The sequence below is a fragment of the Podarcis gaigeae genome, assembly GCF_964106915.1.
Source record: "Podarcis gaigeae genome assembly, chromosome: 13".
Lineage (NCBI taxonomy): Eukaryota > Metazoa > Chordata > Lepidosauria > Squamata > Lacertidae > Podarcis > Podarcis gaigeae.
This window is the reverse complement of record NC_139689.1, coordinates 28,725,786-28,749,653: the sequence shown is the minus strand read 5'-3', so window position 1 is coordinate 28,749,653 and position 23,868 is coordinate 28,725,786. Positions and strand designations below refer to the sequence as shown.

At 48.7% G+C, this 23,868-nt stretch overlaps 1 protein-coding gene across 2 annotated transcripts in view; it reads left to right on the top strand.

The window, feature by feature from the left end:
• The first annotated feature begins 3,805 nt into the window (after positions 1-3,805).
• STAC2 (SH3 and cysteine rich domain 2) overlaps positions 3,806-23,868 on the top strand; it is a 39,634-nt gene continuing 19,571 nt past the window's right edge. For both annotated transcript variants that reach the window (XM_083708564.1, XM_083708563.1), the window contains exon 1: positions 3,806-4,388. In XM_083708564.1, the coding sequence (XP_083564690.1) occupies positions 4,293-4,388 (96 nt within the window). In that variant the 5' untranslated portion in view covers positions 3,806-4,292. The remainder of the gene's footprint in view (positions 4,389-23,868) is intronic.

Below are 23,868 nucleotides of genomic sequence, written 5' to 3'. Positions count from 1 at the left end.
CTTCTCACAGTGAGGGAACCGCCAGAAGGCCCTCAGTGTATTCCCATATTAATGCACAACAGCCTACAAACGCAGTCTATTCAAACAGCCCGTTTCAGCAAAATCTGGTTGTTTCACACAGCTCTGGATATTTTCCTTTTGTTACCAGGTGATGTGATCTTAGGGTTCCTATGTTCCATTCCTCCCCCCTCTTGCAAGTAACTCTGGTGGTACTTGCATTCAAACAAGGTCTTCTGCAAAGAGCAAACTAATGGTTCCTTAGAGCACCCATTGTATAAAGGGCTAAGTCTGTGACTCACACCCACCTTGTCACTCTGAAAGAAGAAACAGGGAACCTTTCATTGTGTGCTTGAACAGGCATTGAACAAGTTGAGCACCCCTCTCCAACAATTCAGCTTGAAAGCAAATCTAGCCTTCCATCGCGCCACAAGTTGCTTGATGTGACAAAAGCAAAGGTTTGCTTTTGCTTTTGCTATCGCTGCCGCCTTCTGATCCGCTTTTCCAGATTGGCATGTTGTTGTTTTTTTAATCTTCCCTTCCGCATCCTAGTTTTTCAAAACAACCCCCTCTTATCTGATCAAGAAATTGGCTCCTTTTAGCAAACAATGATCTCAGCACTTGGGATTTCTCTTCTCCTTGTAGATAGGGCTGGGGATAATTTTCTCTTTGAACAGCTGCTGTAATTTACCCAGGAGAGAGAGAGAGAGAGAGAGAGAGAGAGCGAGCGAGCGCAGGAGAGAGAGTGCTAGGTGGGGGTGGGAAAAATGGAGGGGGGGTTCAGGGTGCTTTGGTGATGGTGGTGCTCATTGCAAGGACACTGGTGAAGACAATAGCTCATTTCCTTCCCACACACTCATCTTCCTTAAAAAAGAAGAAAAAAGAGTGAAGATAATTTATGGCTTTCTTCCCCCACAATTAAAAAAAGAGGGGGAAAAACCTTTTGGCTGTTCATCCCATCCGCCTGATGACTTCACCCCACCTTTTTATGTGCTACCCACCACATTTTACTCATACAGCTACCACAGACCTTGTGCATTAATTCTGCCAGACATATGTTATTCCAGGCATCAGCCCCCCCCTTACTCCCCCCCTCTCTCTGACCTTCATCCCTGCATCTTCCCCAAGGAAGCATTTATTCTCACTAGTCATTGAGGAGGCTGAAGGGGGGGGGACATGCCTCACAGCCAACAGTAATGAGAGAGAGACCCAAGGGCAGAGGTTAAGCAATGTCATAGCATCCCTGTTATTCTCCTTGCAGCATCTCAAAGACTTAGGGCTCTCTTCTGCATCCTCTCCCTTGCTCTGGAACACTTGTCTTGAGTAGGCTCCAGAAACTTTCCTATTGCTGGCTTTCCCAGCTACTCCATTTGTCTGCTACAGGACCTAGAGAACGGCCTGGAAGTGTGTTGTTGCATTGCTAAAGCTAAGCAGGTATCGCCCTGGACAGGACCTGGATGGGAGACTGCCTAGAAGCCATTGATGGATAATCTACTGCCTTTCCCCTGAATACCTACTTGATATCCTCCCAGACAGTCTTTCCTCACCATCAAAGGAGCCTATGGTTTTAGCAGAGCTTCTTCTTGGATATGATCTTCCAGACTGTGACATTTGCTGCTGTCTTAGGCTATGTACACACTATACCTTTAAAGCACATATGAAGCACAATCCCACCACCCCTCAAAGAATTCTGGGCACTGTAAGGGTATAAGGACGTGGTCCAAGTTATAAGGGAGGAGATTCCAACTAAACATTAGGAAGAACTTTGTCAGTAAGGGCTGTTTGACAGTGGAACAGACTCCCACGAGAGGTGGTTTTTAAGCAGAGGCTGGGTGGCCATCCGTCATGAATAATCTAGTTGAGATTCCGGCATTGCAGGGGGTTGGACTAAATGACCCTCAGGGGTCCCTTCCAACTCTACAATGCTGTGATTCAATGGTTGCTGGGAATTATAACTCTGTGAGGGGTAAACTACAGGGCCCAGAATTCTTTGAGGGAAAGAATGTGTTTTTTTCTAGAATGTGTGTAAAGGTATAGTGATTATAATACCTGCGCTATGTAACTTGTGCTTCTTACTACATTTGATTGTATGCTGCCTTGGGCATTGCTGTATGAAAGGGAAAAGTGGGGTGCAGATCATTTCCTCCTTTCTTTGCTTGTATGGACCCATGGGGGGGGAATGGTGTTTTGTAGAGTACAAAAGGACAGGCCCCTGCCTGAAGGAGCTTACAAGCAGGGAAGCAGGGGACAACAGATGCAGTGTGCATTTGTCTTAGTTGCACATGCTTAGGCTTAGGTCAACTCTAAAGGAGAAAGCAGCATTCTGAAATCTACAGAAAGCATTCCTGAAATGTGCAGGTTGTGAAGTTGTAGCTGACTGGGAGGTCTTGTGCAACAAACCCACTTTCCCAAAAGACCAGACCTTTTGCAGAAAGGAGTGTAACTGGGCAACGCACTGGAAAGTGCAAGGTGGCACTTGTTTGAGATCACATCATCTAGGCTTCCCTGCAAACAAATCGGAATGAATGCTCAACACACAGGTCTTCCAAACGTATCCTTGCAGGCTGAGTTACAGCACATGGTAGGGAAATTGGGGTAAGTACAGGTAAAGGGACCCCTGACCATTAGGTTGAGTCGTGGCCGACTCTGGGGTTGCGGCGCTCATCTCACTTTATTGGCCAAGGGAGCCGGCACACAGCTTCTGGGTCATGTGGCCAGCATGACTAAGCCGCTTCTGGCAAACCAGAGCAGTGCACGGCAAAACCGTTTACCTTCCCGCCGGAGTGGTACCTATCTATCTACTTGCACTTTGACGTGCTTTTGAACTGCTAGGTTGGCAGGAGCAGGGACCAAGCAATGGGAGCCCACCCAGTCACGGGGATTCGAACCACCGACCTTCTGATCGGCAAGTCCTAGGCTCTGTGGTTTAGCCACAGTGCCACCTGCATAGGGAAATTGGGGAGGTTGTGCCAAAGGCTTCCTGGGAAACGTGGCTTTTGAGGAGGGATTTGAAGGAAGCAAAAGAGGTGGCATCAAACAGGTTTCCTGGCAGGCACTTCCAAGCGCACAGGGCAGCAAGGGAAGAGAGGGTGAGCCCTTTTGAGGGAGTAAGAGACCTTCGAACAGAGAGTTGGAGGCAGCTAGGTCACAAACAAGAATGCCTCTGAGAGAGGCCCCTGGAGAGAGGGACAAGGAGCTCATGCTTGATCTCGGAGTGGTCAGGAAACCCGTGAAAGGGTGAAGCATCAGAGTCAGAGGCAAGAGAGGTGAATAATTTTGGCAGCAGAGTGCAGCAGGTATGATAGCAAAGGAAGGTCAATAAGAGGTAGTATACCAGGCAAATGCTGGAGATAAACAAAGGCTTCCGTTGGCTACCAAGGCGAACAGGATTACTTGGACTCGTGGCGTGATCCAGCAGGACTCTTCTGATATTCCACTTGGCAAAGTCCATGTCTGGACAGCTGAGAAAGAAGGCGCTCCCATCCTTTGTTTAGCTTCCAGGCACCAGCGCTGAAACATAGTGCGTGAAATTGAGGAAATCTGATTGGTGTTGCCCTGCAAACACCCAAGGCAGCTTCTTGCAAATACGCGCGTAACTTTTCGGCGAGGACCCACCCATTGGTGGAGGCGCCCAGCCTCTCTCGCCTGCCCTCCCGCCGGAGGAGCCAATGGGAAAGCGCCCTCCTACGTGCTGTATTAGCATATCAAAAGAAAAAGGCGAGGTTAATGAACCACTCGTAAAAAGGAGGGGTGGGTGGGCGGGCGTTGCGCGATCACAATAATACAAGAAAGGGGGAGGAGCCAAGGCGCTCCTGAAATCAAACTTGGAGGAAGCGGCAGCAGGAGCGAGACCAGCATTTGGTAGCCTTCGCCCAGTTTCTGTTGCAGAGCCCGGGAGGTGGGTGGCAGAAGAAGATGCGAATTCGCTTGTTTTAATCTGCATAAAAGGGGAGGTCTCCAATGGCAAAACAGACCCTCCGCTCCCCATTCAGAAGAGTTTAGCGGGAGGTGTTTTTTTTCTTTCCTCTTTAATAACTGGGTCATTTCTTTCGTCCTTATAGAAGGAAGCGGGGTGGGTGGGGAGAACCCCAAATAATTCTAACCGGGGTTAAAAACAAAATTTAATTCAGAGAACCAAGAATTAAGACTTCCCAGCCAGGCACAGGAAAGAAAAAGGTCGCTTCGTGGAGAGCAGGAGGAGACAACCCGAAGTTGCATCTGCTCCTCGTCCATTCCTCCTCCTCCTCCGGACCCAGGTCCGGTCGCCCAACGGCCGGAGCAGCCGCCTCTGTACCATGACCGAGATCACGGAGAAGGAAAATGACCCGCAGCAGCACAACAGCGATCCGCAGCAGACTCCGGGCACCGCTCCCAGCCTCCACGAGACGAAGGTACCCAAGGCTTCCCCTCCGTGGCGCAGACTTTCTCTTTTGCCGCTTCTCTGCTCTTCTCTTTAAAAAGCGCAAACCTGATCCTCCTGGGTTAGAGCTGCCTCCCGCCCGGGATCGAGCGGGTTGGGGACGCTGTTTGGTTTTGTGTTGTCTGCTGTGTTGTGCGTGTCTCTCTCTCTCTTCCCTCTCGGAAGATGTGAGCATCTCCACACCACCCACCTGCCCATCGCTTTGGTTTGCAAACAATTTCTCCCCTAGACTCGAGCGTGTCTCTTTGCGTCTCCTCTCCATCTCCCATAACCGCTCGTGCCTCCCTTTCCCTGCAGTAAACGAGGAGTCCGTGGCCGCCCCCTCCTCACCCGCCAAAGCGCGCCTTTACGTTTGCTCCACAACCGCAGTGTGGGGCTGAGTTGGTTTCCCCCCGTGGACATCTCTCTCTCTCTCTCTCTCTCTCTCTCTCTCTCTCTCTCTCTCTCTCATATTCCTCCTATGCGGTGCACTCGCTCTTTGCATAGGGCACTGTAGGGTTACGGTGCTGTGGGATCAGTGGGGACCCGGAGGTGGGGAGTCAAACCACCGGATTCCTCCCAGTCTTGTGACCGATTTCCCTCTCTGGATGTCGAGCGGCGTGCGTGTGTGTGTGTGTGTGTGTGTGTGTAGATACGTGGGTTCTTGGCTTCCCAGTAAGGAACGATTCTATTCAGGGGAGAAAAATCTTAAGTTACCTCTTGTCTGTGTCTTATATGCCGAATCAATTCCTAGATCAAACGGCAGGATAGGAAGCCGTGCGATTTCATATCTATCTGTAGATACAGTACATGGCACTTCTAAATGCCATACAACCCGAACCTGTCATATTAACTGGGTTCTGCGCCCCCCCCCAATCAGTGTTGTAAATAGACTTCATGCCCCGCTCTTCTCCATCGACCTCAGTCATTGAAAAGGTAAATGGCTAAAAAAAATGCAGTGTATTTTACCTCTGTGAAAATCTAGGATATTGGCCAATACCTAACTTAGGCTTGTATGTTTTCAGGGGGGGGGGTGGAGAGGGAGGGATGTTTCATACACACACACACACACACACACACACGTCAGTGTGTGTATTGGAGGGGGAGCGGGTTCCAAAAGGTTACTAGCGTGGGAATCATAATAACATCTTAATGATGGCGGGAGAGGGGTGGGATTTGGAAACCAGCAATTTAGCCTGGTGGGTCTGTGTGTGTGTTCCACTGCAGTAGTGTGACTTATTAGCACATGCTTTAATTGCAGGCTTTGCTGTTATAATGGTTGTGTTCTTTCGCAGCTGAAAGCCTAGAGGGGGAGAGTGTCTTGGGACCCAATTTTGGAGGGGAGGGGTGGAGAATTGCTTTGCTAAATGTAGATTTATATACAGTATTTTAATTGCCTGGCTGAACCAGAGCAAAGTGCATCTAGTCCAGAATTCTGCGCAGGATCCTGGTCCAGAATCCAGCCCACTGGATGCTTCTAAGTAGCTCCAGGATAGAGCTCTAAAGGGCCTTCTCTTGGTGCGTCTCCCAGCATCTGGAATTCCAAGGAATGCTACTCCTGTTTATGGAGGCTCAGTTGCCTATAATGACTTTCCTCCACCGAAAGTGTTGTGGTTTCTATGTTTTTCTAAAGCTGGAAGCCTTTGGCTCTGAAAAGATAACAGGCACTTGAGGAGCCACTCCTCGAAAGGGCAAGTGTCTGGCACTGGCTCACCTGCATCTTGTCACTCATTTCCTAGAGCCCACCTCCCTCCTTCCTCTCCATTGTGGTTGAACACAAAAAAAGCACTCTGTGCATGTTCAGAGCTCTGCTGCTTTCTCCATTCTTGTAATTACTGATCATAGATTTAGGGACTTCCATACACACTGGAGAATGCTGAAGCTGTACATGCACCCTAAGAATCAGAATGGGGACAGAATCAAGAGTTCTTAGCTGGTGACCTATTTCACCCCAGACAGCAGGATCTTGGCTGGTTATGGTAGGGGCAGGCACTTATGGATTCTGTGGTACCTCGGGTTACAGACACTTCAGGTTACAGACTCCGCTAACCCAGAAATAGTACCTCAGCTTAAGAACTTTACCTCAGGATGAGAACAGAAATTGCACGGGGACAGCGGGAGGCCCCATTAGCTCAAGTGGTACCTCAGGTTAAGAACGGTTTCAGGTTAAGAACGGACCTCCAGAACAAATTAAGTTCTTAACCCGAGGTACCACTGTACTTGCAAATGCAGACCAGAACCTCATGTGTTGCATGACACAATCTAGGCTAAGGCATAAGAAATTGGGGGGGGGGGGGAGGCTTCTTATTTTAACTCTCATCATGTGCATTCCACCCCCGCTCCAATTTGATATTAACGTCTTCATGGGCCGAGGAGGAGGGAAAATCTGTGTTGTGTGAATACACAGGCTAGATCTCCCGCCTGCTCTGATGACAGCATCTCTGCTGATGTCAGTGCTGTGACGTTGGCTGCTAATTCATCTAATATCCCAAGTAGATTTGAAATCGAGGGAGGAGAAGCTGTGGTGCTGCAGAGGGTTTTTTTTTTATCCACCCCTGACAAGTCCCAGCACTGTGTGTGTGTGTGTGTGTGTGTGTGTGCGCGCATTTGTCTTATGCAAGCACAACAGGACATGGTGCTGCTTTGCCCTGCAGTTCACTTTCTCGGAAGTTAAGTGTGGGGAGAGATGGGGGAGGTCGAAACGCAGTGTTCCGCAGGTTCCTTGCGTGGGTGAGGTACTCCCAGATGGCTTGCAAGTCTGTGTACCAAGTGGCTGTTGTTCCTCTTTGTTATTAATCATTTCTAATTAAACTTGTAATTAATTTGTAAACCTTGATCTCGTCTCGCTGTTGCTGCTCCATGCGCAGAATCTGCGAGGTAGATCACTGGTGGGCCATTTTTGGGGTGGGGGTGGGGAAATATTTATTTACCTTTGTATCCTGCCGCCTCCCCCCCCCCCCCCAAGGAGTTAAAGGTGGCATGCATACTTCACCACCACCACCCTCCCATTTTGTCCTCACAACAACCGTAGGAGGTTGGTTAGACTGAGAGAGTGAGCAACTGGTTCAAAGTCTCCGTGGCTGACTGGGGATCAAACTGTGGCCTCTCAGGTCTTAGTCTAGCTCTCTAACCACTACACTACACTGGCTGTCATACCGTCTCTTGATCTCTTTATACCTCCTCCAAGTGCTGAGCCTTGTTCTCTGGACTGTACCACTCCAGGTTGGTGATGAAGTGGGGTATTGTGTATTTTGATGGCTCCCCTATGTGTGTGTGTGGTGGGGACTCCCAGAACACACACACACACACACACACACACACACACACACACACACACAAAATGTATATGGGGGGGAAAGGATCGTCCTAGCCTTCTCCCCAACAGGCTGGTTTTCTCTGGACAAAGATATTTGGGTGGGTGGGTGTCTTGGGTGGTGGGCTACTCAAAGATCCAACCCATCCAGCGGCAACCAGCAGTGGAACAGTCCAGGGAGAGCTTTATCACTTGAGTCCAAGGACTGTAGAAATCGTCCAGAGAATGGGGAGGGAGAGAGACTTGGGTTCAAGTGAGACACGACACGTACAGAAGGCAGTGGAATCTTACCTCGGTAATAGTGACAGGACAGGTGTCCTTCCCCACACTAGCTTAGGGGGGCACCGTGTGCAAGCCCCATAGCAAGCACAGACACACAGTAGCTCTGTCCCCCAGCACCTCTCTTCTGCTCCCTGCCTTCCAGCTTCTGCACCTCTGAGGCAGCCGTCTCACTCTGCCCAGCAGTAGGGCTGGCCCCGTGTGCCTCCAGGGAACTTAGGGGGCTAGGTGTGGTCAGACTGGCTGGCCCTCCTCTTTTCCGTGGAGCAAAGGTGGGAAATGAATGCAATGAATGTAGAAATAAATGTTGTGCAGCAGAAGAGTCGTGCTTTGGTGGGGGCGTGAGCTAGCCTGAAGTGGCCAATCAGGTGCCACCGGGAGCTTTTCCAAAGGTCTTTTTCTACCTAGTCAAAGAGATGGGGAGCAGTTTTGATACTAATCAGGGACAGAAAGTACAGGCTGGGGGGGGGGGGAATCGAGGCTTTTACCTGGAGCCAATTCACAGGTTTCTTTTAAAGCCTTTTTTAATGCTCAAGTTTAAAAGGCAGTGATAAGTATGTTTGGAGTGTTGCAGAGGGGAAACAAAAACCCATGCTCTGTGCACCTGAAAGAGGATTCTGCAAATCGTTTCTGCCACACCTCTAAATACCAGCTTCTGGGTCTTACAAGCAGGGAGGTTGCTCATGTGCTGAGGTCCTGCTTGTGGTCTTCCCTTGGGCATTTGGTTGGCCCCTGTGAGAAGAGAGTGCTGTATTCGATGGGTCTTTGGCCTGACCCACCAGGGCTCCTCTTGAGTTCTTTACCAGTATTGGGGTCTAAAAGAGAACAGAGCTCTACTTCAGCCCTAGTGCATCATTCAATTACCGTAGATGTGTGTTGAGGAGGCTGTTTCATGCGTGAGGCAAAATGTGTCCCAGTTTGTAATCTTGACCCCTTCCCCTCACACTGTGGATTCACATAGGCACGCACAACCACACCCAGCCCCACATGTGGTGGGTGGGGGGAATGCTGCAGTTGCTCAGTGGGGATGGCAAGAGAATAATTCTCCTCCTCTCCTCAGGCCAAGCTTGACTCCTGATCTTTTTGGCACCTGTGGTTACGCAAATAACCCTTCCTGTCCCTGTTAATTAACATGGGAGACAGGAGGGTATAGTACCACCAAGATGGTCTTCTGCACAGGCTCCTTGGCGGTGCATAGGCCTATCCACAAACACAACATGCCAGTTGGGGACTGTGCAAGAGGGTTTCACAATTCAGTTTCTATGGTTCAGTCCGCACCTCACTGTGGGCCTGATCATATTCTGGTCCCTGTATGGAGCCCTCAATCTGGATTCCCACAGCTCTTTTACTCAGAACTCATGGAAGAGCTGCTCCCACCCTCCACCCTGAAGACGGGGGCACCCTCCTCGTGCACTTCTGACACCCTGGTTCTTACACGACCAGTCGCTGCCTCAGATCTTCCTCCCATCAAAGACTGTGCATTCCAGAAGGCTCTTCTTTGCCTGTCCGTGTAGACAACAACACTCTCTTCTGTGCTGGCTCCTGGAGCAGGTGACCATAAACATTACCCTATTGACCAGACTTCCTCAAACTCAGCCCTCCAGATGTTTTTGGCCTACAACTCCCATGATTTCGTATTTGGTCTTGGAAGTGAAAGGAGGGAGGTGAAATGGAAGCAGCTGGCTGGCTCCTTACACCTGTGTGAGTATGTTTACATGTGTGTGTAAATACTGAACATGCATCTCCTCTGCTCCCTTTCAGAGATCTAATGTCTAGCCCAGGGGTCAGCAAACTTTTTCAGCAGGGGGCCGGTCCACTGTCCCTCAGACCTTGTGGGTGGCCGGACTATTTTTTTTTTTGGGGGGGGGGAGAATGAATGAATTTCTATGCCCCACAATTAACCCAAAGATGCATTTTAAATAAAAGGACACATTCTACTCATGTAAAACACGCTGATTCCCAGACCGTCCGTGGGCTGGATTTAAAAGGCGTTTGGGCTGGATCCGGCCCCCGGGCCTTAGTTTGCCTGTAGATGCCAAGGAAAGGGGGCTGAAACTGGAAGCATCCCCTGTGTCTCCACCCAAGGCAAAACAAAACAGGGATGAAATTTATGGACCATGTCTCTTCTCTTCCTAGGAACATGTATTTATATATGGGACTATTCCTGTTAATTTGGGATCCTTGAAAGCAGCCTTGCCAGCGCCTCTTCAATTTGCTGTGCTAGCTTAATAATAATAATCAGGAACAATAACAAACTACAGATGCCCTTCCAGCTTCCCCTCCTTGTCTCAATCATTTTTTTCTCTTCCTTTTTAAGACCTTTTGCTCACCAAGCCCAGCCTTGAGCAGGCAGCCTGCTGTGGATTCAGGTTGCAGTGCCTTCTAAGGGAGCTGTGGCGGGGAGAAAATAGGAAAGGGGGGGGGAATGATGGGCCAGAAGGCAAATGGGAGTGGAAAGAAAGCCACGATTAACCACCTCAAAGCTTCTGAGCACATGTGGAGAACTAGAAGAGATTTCTCTGGCTTGTCCCATCTCTGGAGCTCTCGGCTTGCCTGATCTTATAGTGTGTTTCTGAGCAAACATGGTTGGTTTTGTGTTGTATTTTTAAAGGCAATTTCTAGGCTGCCTTATTTTAAGGTGTGGCATTTTGTGTGTATGTGTGTGTTTTAAGTGACAGAGGAACAATCAAACCCTTCTGCTCCTCCTTCATCTGATTTGATGTCAAAGTGTCTTTGGAAAGAAAAGGGACCTACATCAAGGATGTGTATATCACGGATCGTCCGGCATCTTTACGATGCGTAAGGAATATCTTTCTGCGGCCTTCACCGCAGCCCCTTAAGCAATGCAAAGAATCGAACAGAACAGACACAGTGAGAGATGTTTCGGCTGTTCTGTGTTTCCCCTGTCCCTCTTCAAGGTTGGAAGTAAATTTATAAATAAAAGGCTTTAAACTTCACAAGGAATTGGCCTTCGATTTCTCTGAAAGGAGAGGTGCTGGAGCTAGGGAATGTAGCAGAATCACTTCCTAGACTCTAAAAGCTTGCAGCCAGAATAATTCCCAGACTGGTTTGGCTGCTTAGTGATGGCAGAAATAAACTCTGTTTATTCTCAGAGGTACTCTCCCCTATCATGAACATATGAAACTCCCATTTGCAGAGTCAAACACATTGGTCGATCTGGTACCCTGAGGTGTGTTTTTTTAGCTCTCCTTTCTTCAGCCTGAAGATGCCAAGCGTTGCACTTGAGACCTTCTGCATTCAAGACAGATTCTCTTGATAAGCTCTAGTGAGCACTGGCTTAATTTAAGCCAAGGAAGGAGAACCTTTAGATGTTGCCAGACTCCTGCTCTCTTCAGCCCTAGCCAATGTGACTGATGGTCCTGAAGGCTGATGGAAGTTGTGGCTCTCCAAATGTTGTTAGACTACAAGTTCCCCATCCCTGATTTTAGATCTGATAGCAGGGTCTGAAAAAGTATTAAAACCAGCATTGGGAAATTTAGATCTGTGTGTGTTTGCAAATTTAACAAAAATGGGATAGGGAGAAACAGAAAATGAAAAAAAGGCTCTTTTTGTTTAGATCCCTTAAGAGCAAGTGTGAGGGGTGGCGCTGTGGGTTAAACCGCAGAGCCTAGGACTTGCCGATCAGAAGGTCAGCGGTTCAAATCCCCGCAACAGGGTGAGCTCCCATTGCTTGGTCCCTGCTCCTGCCAACCTAGCAGTTCAAAAGCACGTCAAAGTGCAAGTAGATAGATAGGTACCGCTCTGGTGGGAAGGTAAACGGTTTTGCCGTGCGCTGCTCTGGTTTGCCAGAAGCGGCTTAGTCATGCTGGCCACATGACCCAGAAGCTGTACGCCGGCTCCCTCGGCCAATAAAGCGAGATGAGCGCCGCAACCCCAGAGTCAGCCACGACTAGACCCTTTACCTTTAAGAGCAAGTGTAAACAGAGCATTTGGCTTGGAGCGGAGTCTGGGAGACCTGTGTTCACACCTCTGTTCAGCCCTGGTGTGGGCAGCTGAGTGATGCTGGAGAGGTCGAAGGTTGTGTGCTGATCACTCAGTAGGTTAGTGCACCAAAGAGAGGGTGGTGGGGCAGGCATGGGTACTGTGAATGCCCCATCTTTTCTTGTCTAGGTTGTGCCCGCTTTCACTCCCTCCTCGTCAGCATTGCATTGCATTTCTTCCATGCGTTGGACATTACAGGAAGGGTGGTTGGAAATTAAAAATGGTGGGCCAAGGGGAAAGCGCAGTTTCCACCAAAGAAAAGGAGAGGCGCACCCAGCTTCTGCTTATTCCTTTTCCTCGTATTTGTATTTCTTTGGGCTTTATTGATGTGTTTCATCTCTTGCAGTTAGAAAGAGCGCTTTCTGCTCTGACTTTCCTTAGTTGCTATGAGCATTTCAGACCCAAAAAGGAGAATCTGGCTCCACCTTCTATTCCCTCTCCCTTTTCCCGCTAGCTCCCATCGATTCAGCACAGATAAGAGGAACTGAGCATGCCTTCCCTTGCAGAAATACTGGCTCAGCTTCCTCCCTGTCTTTTCAGAGCAGGGAGGGCCTCTCACCATAATTACCCTGGCAGTGGTTTTGTCGAAGGCTGCTTGGAGGGCTTTAAAGGTCAAAACCAGCACCTTGAATCTGGGAGCAAACTGGCAGCCAGCCAGCCTGGCTGGCGTATAAGATCAGTGTCATATGATCTGAATCTGGTTGACTAGTTCCGTTCAGAACCCTGGGAGCTGCACATCAAACCAATGGAAGTTTCTATGCTGTCTTCAAGGGCAGCCCTACAAACAACATAATGCAGTAATCTAGCCTGGAGGTGGCCAGGATATAAATGACCGGGTCAGGTTCTCAAAGAAAAGAAACACAGTGCAACTTGGATATAAGACAGAAATAGGGAAAAGCGCTCCTGGCTACCGCTTGGGCATCTAGGAACAGGGCCAGATTCAGCTGTGCTTCTATACTGCAATCCTTTTTATTTTTATTTTTTAAAATTTAAATACAGCACATAAAGAGGGGGGGAGCCTGTTGAGTACAGCTACTCCTAGATTGCCAAATGATATTATTATTTAAGTAAGTAAGTAAGTAAGTAAGTAATTGTTTATACTGCCATTCATCCGTAGATCTCAGGGTGGTTTACAACATAAAAGCACAATATTAAAAAAACGCAAAATCCATGATTAAAAATAAAAACAAGATCAAACCAATGATCCCTTCCACTTTGCCTCCTAACTCCTAATGACTGCAGCCAGGGGGCTGAAACAGCAATGAAGACAAGACTGTACCTTGTGGTACACCACAGGACAAAGACCATGAGGATGAAACACAGTACAGTGGTACCTCTGGTTATGAACTTAATTCATTCCAGAGGTCCGTTCTTAAGCTGAAACCGTTCTTATCTTGAGGCACGCTTTCGCTAATGGGGTCTCCTGCTGCGTGCGCTCCTCTGGCGCATGATTTCCATTTGCATCCTGAGGCAAAGTTTGCAACCAGGAGCAGCTATTTCTGGGTTATCACAGTTCGTAACCCGAAGTGTTCGTAACCGGAGGTACCACTGTACAGTGGTACCTCAGGTTAAGAACCTAATTCGTTCTGGAGGTCTGTTCTTAACCTGAAACTGTTCTTAACCTGAGGTACCATTTTAGCTAATGGGGCCTCCCGCTGCCACCCCGCAATTTCTGTTCTCATCCTGAAGCAAAGTTCTCAACCTGAGGTACTATTTCTGGGTAAGCAAAGTCTGTAACATGAAGCGTCTGTAACCTGAAACAGCTGTAGCCCTAGGTACCACTGTATCTCAATGCTGCTCTCTAGACATGACTCTTTAGGTAGGAGTGGAACCAATGTAAATAAATGCCTATTCTACAAGCTGGTCCAAGAGGACATCATGGTCTGTGATAACAAAAGCCATGATGAGATTGCCAAGCAGAATCGGAGCCACCTTCCCCCATCCCACTCTTGATACGGGTCCTCCATCCTGGCGACCAAGCCTGATTCAGTCCCCAAACTGCGCCTGACGTTGAACGCCACCTGCCAGACAGCAGCAGCCCCAGTCCTAGTTGCTGCCGGGACTGACACTGACAGTAATGTCCAAGTCTCAGCAGCTGTAAGCAATTTATTCCGCAAAGTGAACCACCCAATTGATCACAGCAGGCCTTTTAGACACGTGAAATCAGAAATCACCAGCTGGTTCTGGATCACGGTCAATTACTTTAGGAGTCAACAAAATCCAGCCACGTTTTTTGTTGTGGCCGGCACAGTGCAAAAGTAGCCACTTTCTATGCAATTTGTTTGCTACCATTTGCAAGCAAAAGGACTCCTCCTTGTAGGAGTCAGTGCCCTTCAAGAGAATGGGAAGGAATTTAACCTGGGCATTTGCAGCTACAGGGAGGATCTGGACGTGAAGTGAGAAACAGTAACCATTTGGCCAGTACCATGAACACAAGAATATCTAAAATTGCACCTGCTCCCTCCATGGTTGTTTGTTTAATTGTATGTTTAGATGCTAAGCTTGCTTTTGTAGAGTGAGTTGGTTGTCAAACGGAATCCATTAGAAAGCTGGGCCCGTTAGCTGCAGGTTTCTGGTGTAGAAACTACAGTGGTACCTCGGGTTAAGTACTTAATTTGTTGTGGAGGTCCATTCTTAACCTGAAACTGTTCTTAACCTGAGGTACCACTTTAGCTAATGGGGCCTCCTGCTGCTGCCGCTGCGCTGCCACCATTTCTGTTCTCATCCTGAAGCAAAGTTCTTAACCTGAGGTACTACAGTGGTACCTCAGGTTACATACGCTTCAGGTTAGACTCCACTAACCCAGAAATAGTACCTCGGGTTAAAAACTTTGCTTCAGGATGAGAACAGAAATTGCGCAGTGGCGGCAGCGGGAGGCCCCATTAGCTAAAGTGGTGCTTCAGGTTAAGAACAGTTTCAGGATAAGAACGGACCTCCGGAACGAATTAAGTACTTAACCCGAGGTACCACTGTATTTCTGGGTTAGTGGAGTCTGTAACCTGTAGCATCTGTAACCTGAGGTACCACTGTATAGGAATTATCATTTTTAAAAGCTTAGCCCATGGCAGACAAACTAAGGCCTGGGGGCCGGATCCGGCCCAATCGTCTTCTAAATCTGGCCCGTGGACGGTCAGGGAATCAGCATGTTTTTACATGAGTAGAATGAGTGCTTTTATTTAAAATGCATTTCTGGGTTATTTGTGGGGCCTGCCTGATGTTTTTACATGAGTAGACTGTGTCCTTATATTTAAAATGCATCTCTGGGTTATTTGTGAAGCATAGGAATTCATTCATCCCCCCCCCCCCAATATAGTCCGGCCCTCCACAAGGTCTGAGGGACAGTGGACTGGCCCCCTGCTGAAAAAGTTTGCGGACCCCTGGCTTAGCCTCACCAAATGGGCTGGGCAAGAGGGGCCCTGCACATTGAGGCACCTGCCATGTTTGTGCATTGTTGCATCTGACAAAATAGGTGCCGGGAAATAACTGCATTTCCCTGGCAGGAATATGTTGAAATGCGACTCTGAGGGAAGTAAGATTCCCCAGCATCAGCACCACACCCATGGAGAGAGCTGTGCCTCGAAGAGACATCTGGACACTCTCCTGCTGGACTTGTTATGCTGCAAATGCAGTACAGTGGTACCTCGGGTTACATACTCTTCAGGTTATAGACTCCACTAACCCAGAAATAGTGCTTCAGGTTAAGAACTTTGCTTCAGGATGAGAACAGAAATTGGGCTGCGGTGGTGCAGCGGCAGCAGGAGGCCCCATTAGCTAAAGTGGTGCTTCAGGTTAAGAACAGTTTCAGGTTAAGTACGGACCCCCGGAACGAATTACCGGTAAGTACTTAACCCGAGGTACCACTGTAATCTAGAAAGGCTTGCAGTTTGGAGTTTGGGGGCCCATAGAAGATGATAGCAGGGGAGGCTATGGGTCAGTAACAGATATGGCACACAAGGTAGAGAGCCAGGAGGGAAGAATAGATAGCCACTGTCCCGAAACATTGGAACCTTTATGCAGCGCCTTCCGAAAATGTTTTCAGTCATGTACCTCCCAACATGTCGAGAAACTTGCCATTTTAGTAAAGGAAAGCTATTCTCAGCAATCTTAAGCAAACAACAAAAAGGGAGAAAGCAATTAGGACCGAATATGAACCCAGGGTGGGGAAAGTGAGGGGCGAATTAGATGTTGCATGCAAATAAACATAACAAAACCCTAGGTGGTGGTTTGTTTTAATGAAAAGCAAGCTCACTAGGCAGCAATTTTGAGCAGAGTGCCTAAGGAAACTCTTTGTTGGCTGTTTTCCTCCTCAAGATCCTCCCCTACCTCCACCCACGACAGCTTTGCCCCTGCCATTTTGGCCTGGCAGTTTTTTAACAGAAAGAGCTCACCGTTCAGCTACCAGCACCACCACTTTGCTAAAAATTGCAGTCTACCGAGGCTGCTTTCCTGCAAACCATTTGTGAGGTCCCACCTGGTGGTTCTTAAAAGTTTGATGCGAGTGAGCAAGGTGTGTCTTCCTCTTCCCCAGGGTCCCTTGGCCATATTTTCTTTGAGGAACTGGTTTGGGAATTCAGAGGTTAAGAGTTTTGCATAGCCATATACCTCAGTCTTGCCATCTCTGTCAAAAGCGCTTTTTCAGACAGTGGGGAGGAGCTTGCGTTTGGAGCTACAGTTTTGCATACAGTGGATGGGAAGAATTCCGTCCTTGGCTAGAGAGGGTCTACAGTTAGGAAAGGATACAGATAGCGGGGAAAACTGGAGGGACTCTCAGGCAAGATGCACTCAGGGGCCCTCCCTCCATCCCTTGAGGGAGACTGTTTGCTGTCAAGCAGCTCTTAGTGTCAGAAAGTTCTCCTGATATTTAGCTGGAATCTTGTAACTTGAAGTCATTGGATCGTGTCCTAGCCTCCAGAGCAAGAGATAGCAAGGTTGCTCCATCTTCAATGTAACAGCCCTTGAGATATTGAAAGATGGCCAGCATAAATCAAAGGATAAGGAGAGGGGGGGGGAATACTGATGCAAAGTGTCTACTTCCCAAAGTGTGCAGTGGTTTGGAGTTGTTGTCGTCCCCCTCCTGCATGCACACATACACAACTTACTGGATTATCCCCAGATCAGGGGAAATGTGTGAGATTGCAGTTCTTTGCAGTGGTGAATCAAAACAGGACCAACTTTGGTTCCACGTGATACCCCGGTGCGGACAACAAGCCATCTGTAAGGATGAGATGTGTGAAGAAATGGTTGGGGGGGGGGAATGTTTTAGCCGTGTCCTTGTTGAATTGGCAGAGGAAAGAGGCAGAACATTGAGGCAGAAGGCTGGCAGAGGAGCAGGGAAAAGATCAACCCTGAATGGGCATGGAATCCTGTGTGATTATTTGCGCATCCTGAACATTGCGCATTGGTAGGCAATGGCAGGCACCGGGAAGCAGCAGGCTTTGGCAACTGTGGATGTCAGAGGAGAAAGGGAGGGAAGAGTAGTTGAAAACATCCCCAAAGATGTGAGTCTATGTTTGAGCTCTGTGTGGGAGACATAACCGGGTGACGGTGGGGAGGTGAGCACAGCAGGAAGTTAAACATTGTATATGGTTTCATAAATATGGGGGAGGAGGCTTTTTTTATATGTTTTGAAAGGGTGGGAGCTGAATCTCCCATGAGACTTTTATATGCCAAGCTGTTTTCACAGCAGCTGGGTTAAAAATAGCTCGTAGGGGCTGGAGCCATACGTCAAGAAATATTAGGTTTTTTAGCTGTGCCTTGGCAGGATCCTAGGATCGTTGCAGAGGGTGAATAAGGGAGAAATGGCAGCGCCTCTTGTTTAGGAAGCTGAAGCAGGAGCAGGGAAGCTGTTTTCTTGTCCTGAGCTTAGACATGCATAATGTGGGTGCTGGGTGAAAGGCAGGAGTGCCCCCACCTCAACAGAAGTAAATTTGTGCCAGTCCTAGGGATGGTGTGGGGGAGGCCAGTTTGCCCATATTACTCCCCACCAATAGGTTTCAGTTCTGTGCAGCATACAGTCTCTTCTGCCAGATCCTAGGGTCTAGTGCTGTGTGATGTTTCTTTTTTTTGGGGGGGGGGACAAGTTTCTAGTCCTCATGGTGGCTTCCAGTCATGTTCCATTCCTCAAATTCCACCTTGTGCTTTTTCACTTACTGGTAGCTTTTCTCTGGCAACCATACGTCTGGAGGAAAACCTTCAAGGCTGTGTGCTTTTAAAGTACGCAAGCATACCCCAGAGAATCATGTGAAGTGTAGTTTGTCAAGGATTCTGGGAATTGGAGCTCTGTGAGAGGCAAACTATGGTTTCCAGGGTTATTGGGGTGGGGAATGTATGGTGTGTACACAGCCGAACCTTTCTCTTGCTTCTGCCCAAGAGGCTATAGTTCCCCCTGTCTAAACAGCTGACGGACTTAGCAGCTGCTTCCAGACTGTAATGTTTGTGTCCGATAACAGGCACCAAGAATGGGGAATAGTTTTTTTAAGAAAGAGTTTTATTCAGAAAAACCTCTTAACACCCTCTGCAAGAACTGAAACTAAAAGCCTAAGGAACTGCCCAGGTCAATTGACTCAGAGCAAGTCCTTGACAGCAAAGGAGTGTCACTATAGCTCTACAATCACACAGAATGCTGCTGTTTTTTTGGAGGTGCGATGTAAATTTGCATCCTGGCAAATTCAGGTTGCACGGTTGGGCCTTGTGCAGTAAGGAAAGTGATGAGGAAACACACACAAAATTTGTGGCAATATCATTTTCTGAATGCATTGTATAGCCTCCTGGTTGGAGCAGGTGGGAATCAAAATGAGTGCTCAATAAAGAGCAGACGTCGGAGAACTTACCTGCAAGCCAATCGGGATGTATGCTGGAAAAAAAGGGGTTGTACAGAGGCGACCTTGATCTGCCTTCCCTGTGCAAGGAGAGGGCGTGTGATGTTTCTGAAGAGTGGGAGCTGAGCGGTGTATCCTTTGCAGAGCTCTTTTCTTTGGAACAGAACACATGGGATTGAATCCAGGCTTTGAAGCTGGGCCTCTTTTCAGCTTTTCCACAAAGTCGGAGCATGTCTCCAGCTGGTGCTTTGTTTTATAAATGAAAGGCACCGATGCCAGAAACATTAGCCTTATAGTCTTATATGTGTGGGGGCTGGCACTCTGTTTCAGATGGACAGATCCGCAACATACATTTAAAACACGCCCCAAAAGCGCATTTAAAGTACATTACTCCCCACCCCACCCCACCCCACACACAGAGAAAGAATTCTGCAAACTGCAGTTTTCCTGTCACAGTCTTCCCAGCATCCTTCAGATTAGTTCCCAGGGTCCTTTGGGGGAAGTCACGTGCATTAAATCTGTGGTGTATGTCTTCCCAGTGGGGAGAAAGAGAGGCTGTGGACATACCTGGCGCTGCTGCTCCCTCCGTCGCTATCTGTGCATTCCAGGGTGCAGCCTTGAAAAGAGATTCAAGAGGTAACTTTTTCACGGCTTATTCAAGTTTCCAGACCTTTATGCTGAAGCCTCTTTGCTTTTCCCCACCCTGTGGTTGCACATCCACGCAGTACGGTGCTTTCAATGAACATGGCTTCCCACAAAGAACAGACCCGTCATATTCATGGATTTATAGAAGCCTTCCCAGCTTCTGATTTCATCCAGGAATGTCCTGTTGCCCCCCCCTCCATTGTGGGGAATAGCCATGGATAGACCTGGCTGCCTATATTTCTTGCAGCAGGGAGTTCCATAAGTTAATGCGCAAAGGAGCAGCATTCTTAAAGGTACAGTTGGACAGGGAGGTGTGGCAGAGCTCACCTTGCCTGCATCTTTGCTGTGGCCCGAGGCTCCCTACATTGGGAGTGGGGGATTTTTCTTCCGACACCTTAGGGGAGATCAGCTGAGGGTGGGCAGAGCCATGGCCGTAGCCAAGGTAGGGCAAGGAGGGGCAGCTGCTCCTCCAATCAATGAAAATACATACAAACTGAGGTTCTGCTCCCCCCCCCCAACAAAAACCCTGGCTATGCCCATGGGCGGAGCAGCACCAAAAGTGGGTGGAGCTAGAACCAAAGTGGGTGGAGTTCACACATTGCAGCAACTCTGGAGAGCAAGAGAGATCCCATAGCTTCTGGAAGGCTACATGCAATTACTAAGGTTACCAGATTTTTTTTCAATGAATCTGGGGACACTTTTCAACTTCAATGGATTTTGTATGGGGACTGATGTGTAAATCCGGGGACTGTCCCCAGGAAACGGGGATGTCTGGTAACCTTAAATTAGACCATGGGCCACAAGTTGCCTGACACCAACCCTGTCCTCTCTCTTAACCTTCTCCTTTTCTGCCTAATATAGATTTGTAAGTCCTTCAGCAAGGAACAATTCCATTTCTCTGTGCTTTGTGCCAGTGGTGTAGCGTGATCTGCTGGTGCCCGACGTGGGGCGCAGAGGGTGATTGGAGTCCACTGTGCCAGCCCAGCCCTTGCTGATGCCAGAGGGACCCTCCCTCACCTAAGTCAAGCAGGGTCAGGTACCCGCCTGGCTGGCCGACATGGCCCATGTATCATCTCAGCCTCGCAAAGTGGCTCGTGGCTCATAAGGCGGCATGAGGAGCCAAATGTGCAGTGTCTCTCCCACCCCCCACCCCCGGGAAAATGCACCCAGAGCCATCGCCCCAGCAACCCCCGCTATGCCCCTGTTCTGTACAGCACTTGGCAAATGGCGAAGGTTAAAAAGTACAAATAGCCATGTCTCAGAGTCTGGCCCATTGGCAGGCTGGGCTCCTTGCAGCCCACATGCTCGTGAGGAAAGCACCAAGGTGCATTTCAGGCCCAGCAACCAGCTCCCAGCCACCTTTTGCAAACGCCCTTGTCGCTCAGCCGGCCGGAGCTGCTGCTCCCTGGGACCATGTGAGGTGTTGCGGCTTCCATTAGCCGTGCCCGGCTTGGGAGCATGGTGGCGGTGTCTCTTTTTCTCTAGCGCTCTCGCTCTCGCTCCAATGGGCCCGGCTCATCAGCCATAAGTGGAGCTGAAAGCTTTTAAGCTCAGGCTGCAGAGCCAACTGGGTCCCCTGCTGATGCAGCAGAAAGGCAGCCCCGGTATGGTGAGCAGGCACTCTCTCCCCTTCTCTCTCACCTTGACCCCCCACCACTCCTTCCCCAGTGCTTTATGCTTCTCTGTACCTTCATTGCTCTCCTGTTTTCGCATACTGGGTTTCAGGGCTCAGTCCCACGGCCTGCTTTGAAAGCCACGCAAAGCAGCAATAAAAATAGTGCCTCTTAGGAGGTGCGGAGTGCCTCGTTCTCAAAGACATCCCAGAACCAGAGTTGCATGCAGGCTTTAAACCTGTGTTGGTTGTGTGCAATCCCTTTTGGGGGCTTGATCTTCCCAATCAAACTTTGTTTTTTAAACAAATATGGTTTGAAAGGGATTTGTTGCACGCCCATCCTGCTTTTGCTGCTGGCTCAGGCTTGGGGCTGCAATTTCCTGGGATGTGATTTCTCAAACGCTTCTGGCTCTCTTAAACAGCAACAGCAGCAACAACACCAACACTATTGTCTCCATATTTATTCTGTAGCAGTTATTCAGGATTGATACTCAGTGGTTTGGAAGTTACACTCTGCACATGCTTAAGGGCACTGTCATCATTACCATTTTTCAAGAGCAGCATCTTGATATGGGCCATGACATAATAGGCTGTGCTCCAGGCAAGCCAGGTGCCAAACCCTCCTGGGTTCAAGTCCTACATCTGCAAAAGGCTTTGGATTGTTTCAAAGAATCAGTTGTGGTTTAGCTGCCACTTGGTTCATCGTGCCCCTGACTGTAATAAGTGATGTTATCGTTCAGTTGCATACTGAAGCAAGGCACCGTCTCCCTGCCCTGCTTGTTTGAATGTCTCTGTATTTTGCAAGACTCTGGACTAAACAGAAGTTAAGAGACCCTGCAGGCTTGCTGTGACTTTTCAGACCACCCACAGCATGTAGCTACTGGCAAGCCATAACGATTTTGCAGCCTCAGTGGCCCATTCGTAAAACAGGAATAAAAATCAATCCGTGTGTATGTTTCAATTCCATCGGAGATCAGAATAGGTGCAGAGTTCGGTACCGGGTGCAAACTCCAACCTTATTATTATTATTAAATAGCCCTTATGATTGTGAAAATGCACTTTGTATTGGCAATACCAGTTGAAATCTCCAAAGTCAGAGAAGTGGCTGCATCAGGGGCAGGTCGTCTTGTCACTAGCAAATCAGAGTGAGCACTGCAGAACGATACATTTAAAAGAATCAAACAGATATAGAATTTATACAGGTAACCGAATCCAAGCCAATGTTTCATATTTCTCTAGTGCAACGCACGCACACACGGCCCTGATAATAGTGACACCCTGTTTTCACAGGATTCCTTCTCACGCAGATTTTTTAAGTGCTTTGCACATTTCCATTGCTATAGAAACAGTTTTGGGGGCTTCTCTTGTTTTTAAAGGAGTGAAACTGGAGAAGATGTTATGTGCGCTTGGATGGTGGCCAGTTTATGTAGCAAATGGATTTTCCCCCCTCTGGGACAGAAGCTGGAAAAGGAGCCTGGAGCAGCTAAGCAGTTATCTGGTATATAAATGCAGCAGCGCTCTGCGCTCTCCCCCCCCCCCCCATGCTGGGTCTGTCTCCAGGGCCAGCCTAACCCATTAAGCAGTGTAGGCACTTGCCTGGGGCTACATCATTCCAGAAGGCTGCAGGCAAACCTGCTTGGGGGGGTGCCTTTCTTCTTCTCACCCTCGGGCCCCTTAGGATAACATGAAGTGTGGAGGTAATTCTGCTCCCTCCCCCATCGACGCAACTCCTTTCCCACCATTCCAAAAAGGAGCTAAAGTCCCTAGGATTTGTGCCCACGGCAGGAAAGTGTTTAGTTTGGCTGCTGGTGGTGGCGGCGGAAGCAGCAGCAGCAGCAGCGTCAACAACATTCAGCCAAAGTTCCCTGCGAGATTCCGACCTGCCTTTGCACTCCAGCCTTGCGCTGCAAACCGCTTTCTGGGCTGCGTGCAGCTGTCTCCCATCTGCCAGACCCCTCTGCATGGCCCTGAGCCGCAGAGGAGGGCAGCAGGTGCTGGGGAGCCCCACCTCTTCTGCCCCACCAGGCGTCTTGGCTTCTAGGGCGTAATGAAGCACCTTGCAGCTGGGGCAGCCTCCCTCCCTCTCGAAACTTGCTTTCCCTTTCGCAGCTCTGTTCACTCAGCTGGTTCCCGACCCTAAAAAATACTCCTGCTAAGCTGCCATCTAATTGCCAGCCTTCCTTAATGCTTCTTTTCCTGCGTTGTCGGCAGCTAATCAGCTAACTTTTCCTTCCTGGCACAACTATTGCCACTCTGTTTTATTCCTCCCTCCCTCCCCTCCTTTTAGATGCAAGGCATATGCCATTAGATTGGCAATAAATCAGCAGCACCAGCAGCTGCATGGATCACTGGGGAGAAATCTGGACTTGGGTCTGAGTTCAAATCCTACCTCTGCCATGGGTTTCTTGCACAGCCAGGGGCACACTCTTCCATCTTGGGCTCTTTCCCCAGTCTGTAAAATAATAATAATAATAATAATAATAATAATAATAATAATAATAATAATTTATTTATTTATTTATTACATTCCTATACTGCCCTTCTACCAAAGATCTCAGAGTGGTTCACAAGATGAAAACACTGGATAAAAGGACAAAATAAATGGTTTAAAATGAGCATAACAGTAGTGACCCTGCCACAGTGGGACAGCTTACATATTATCAATGAAGACTGTAAACTGCTTAATGGTGCTAAGCAGTTACATAGGAATATACTGAGTCAGACCACTAGCACATCAACCTCAGTGTTGTCTGCACTGGTCAGCAGCTGCAGTCTTTTCTAGAGACGCCAGGGAGAGAACCTG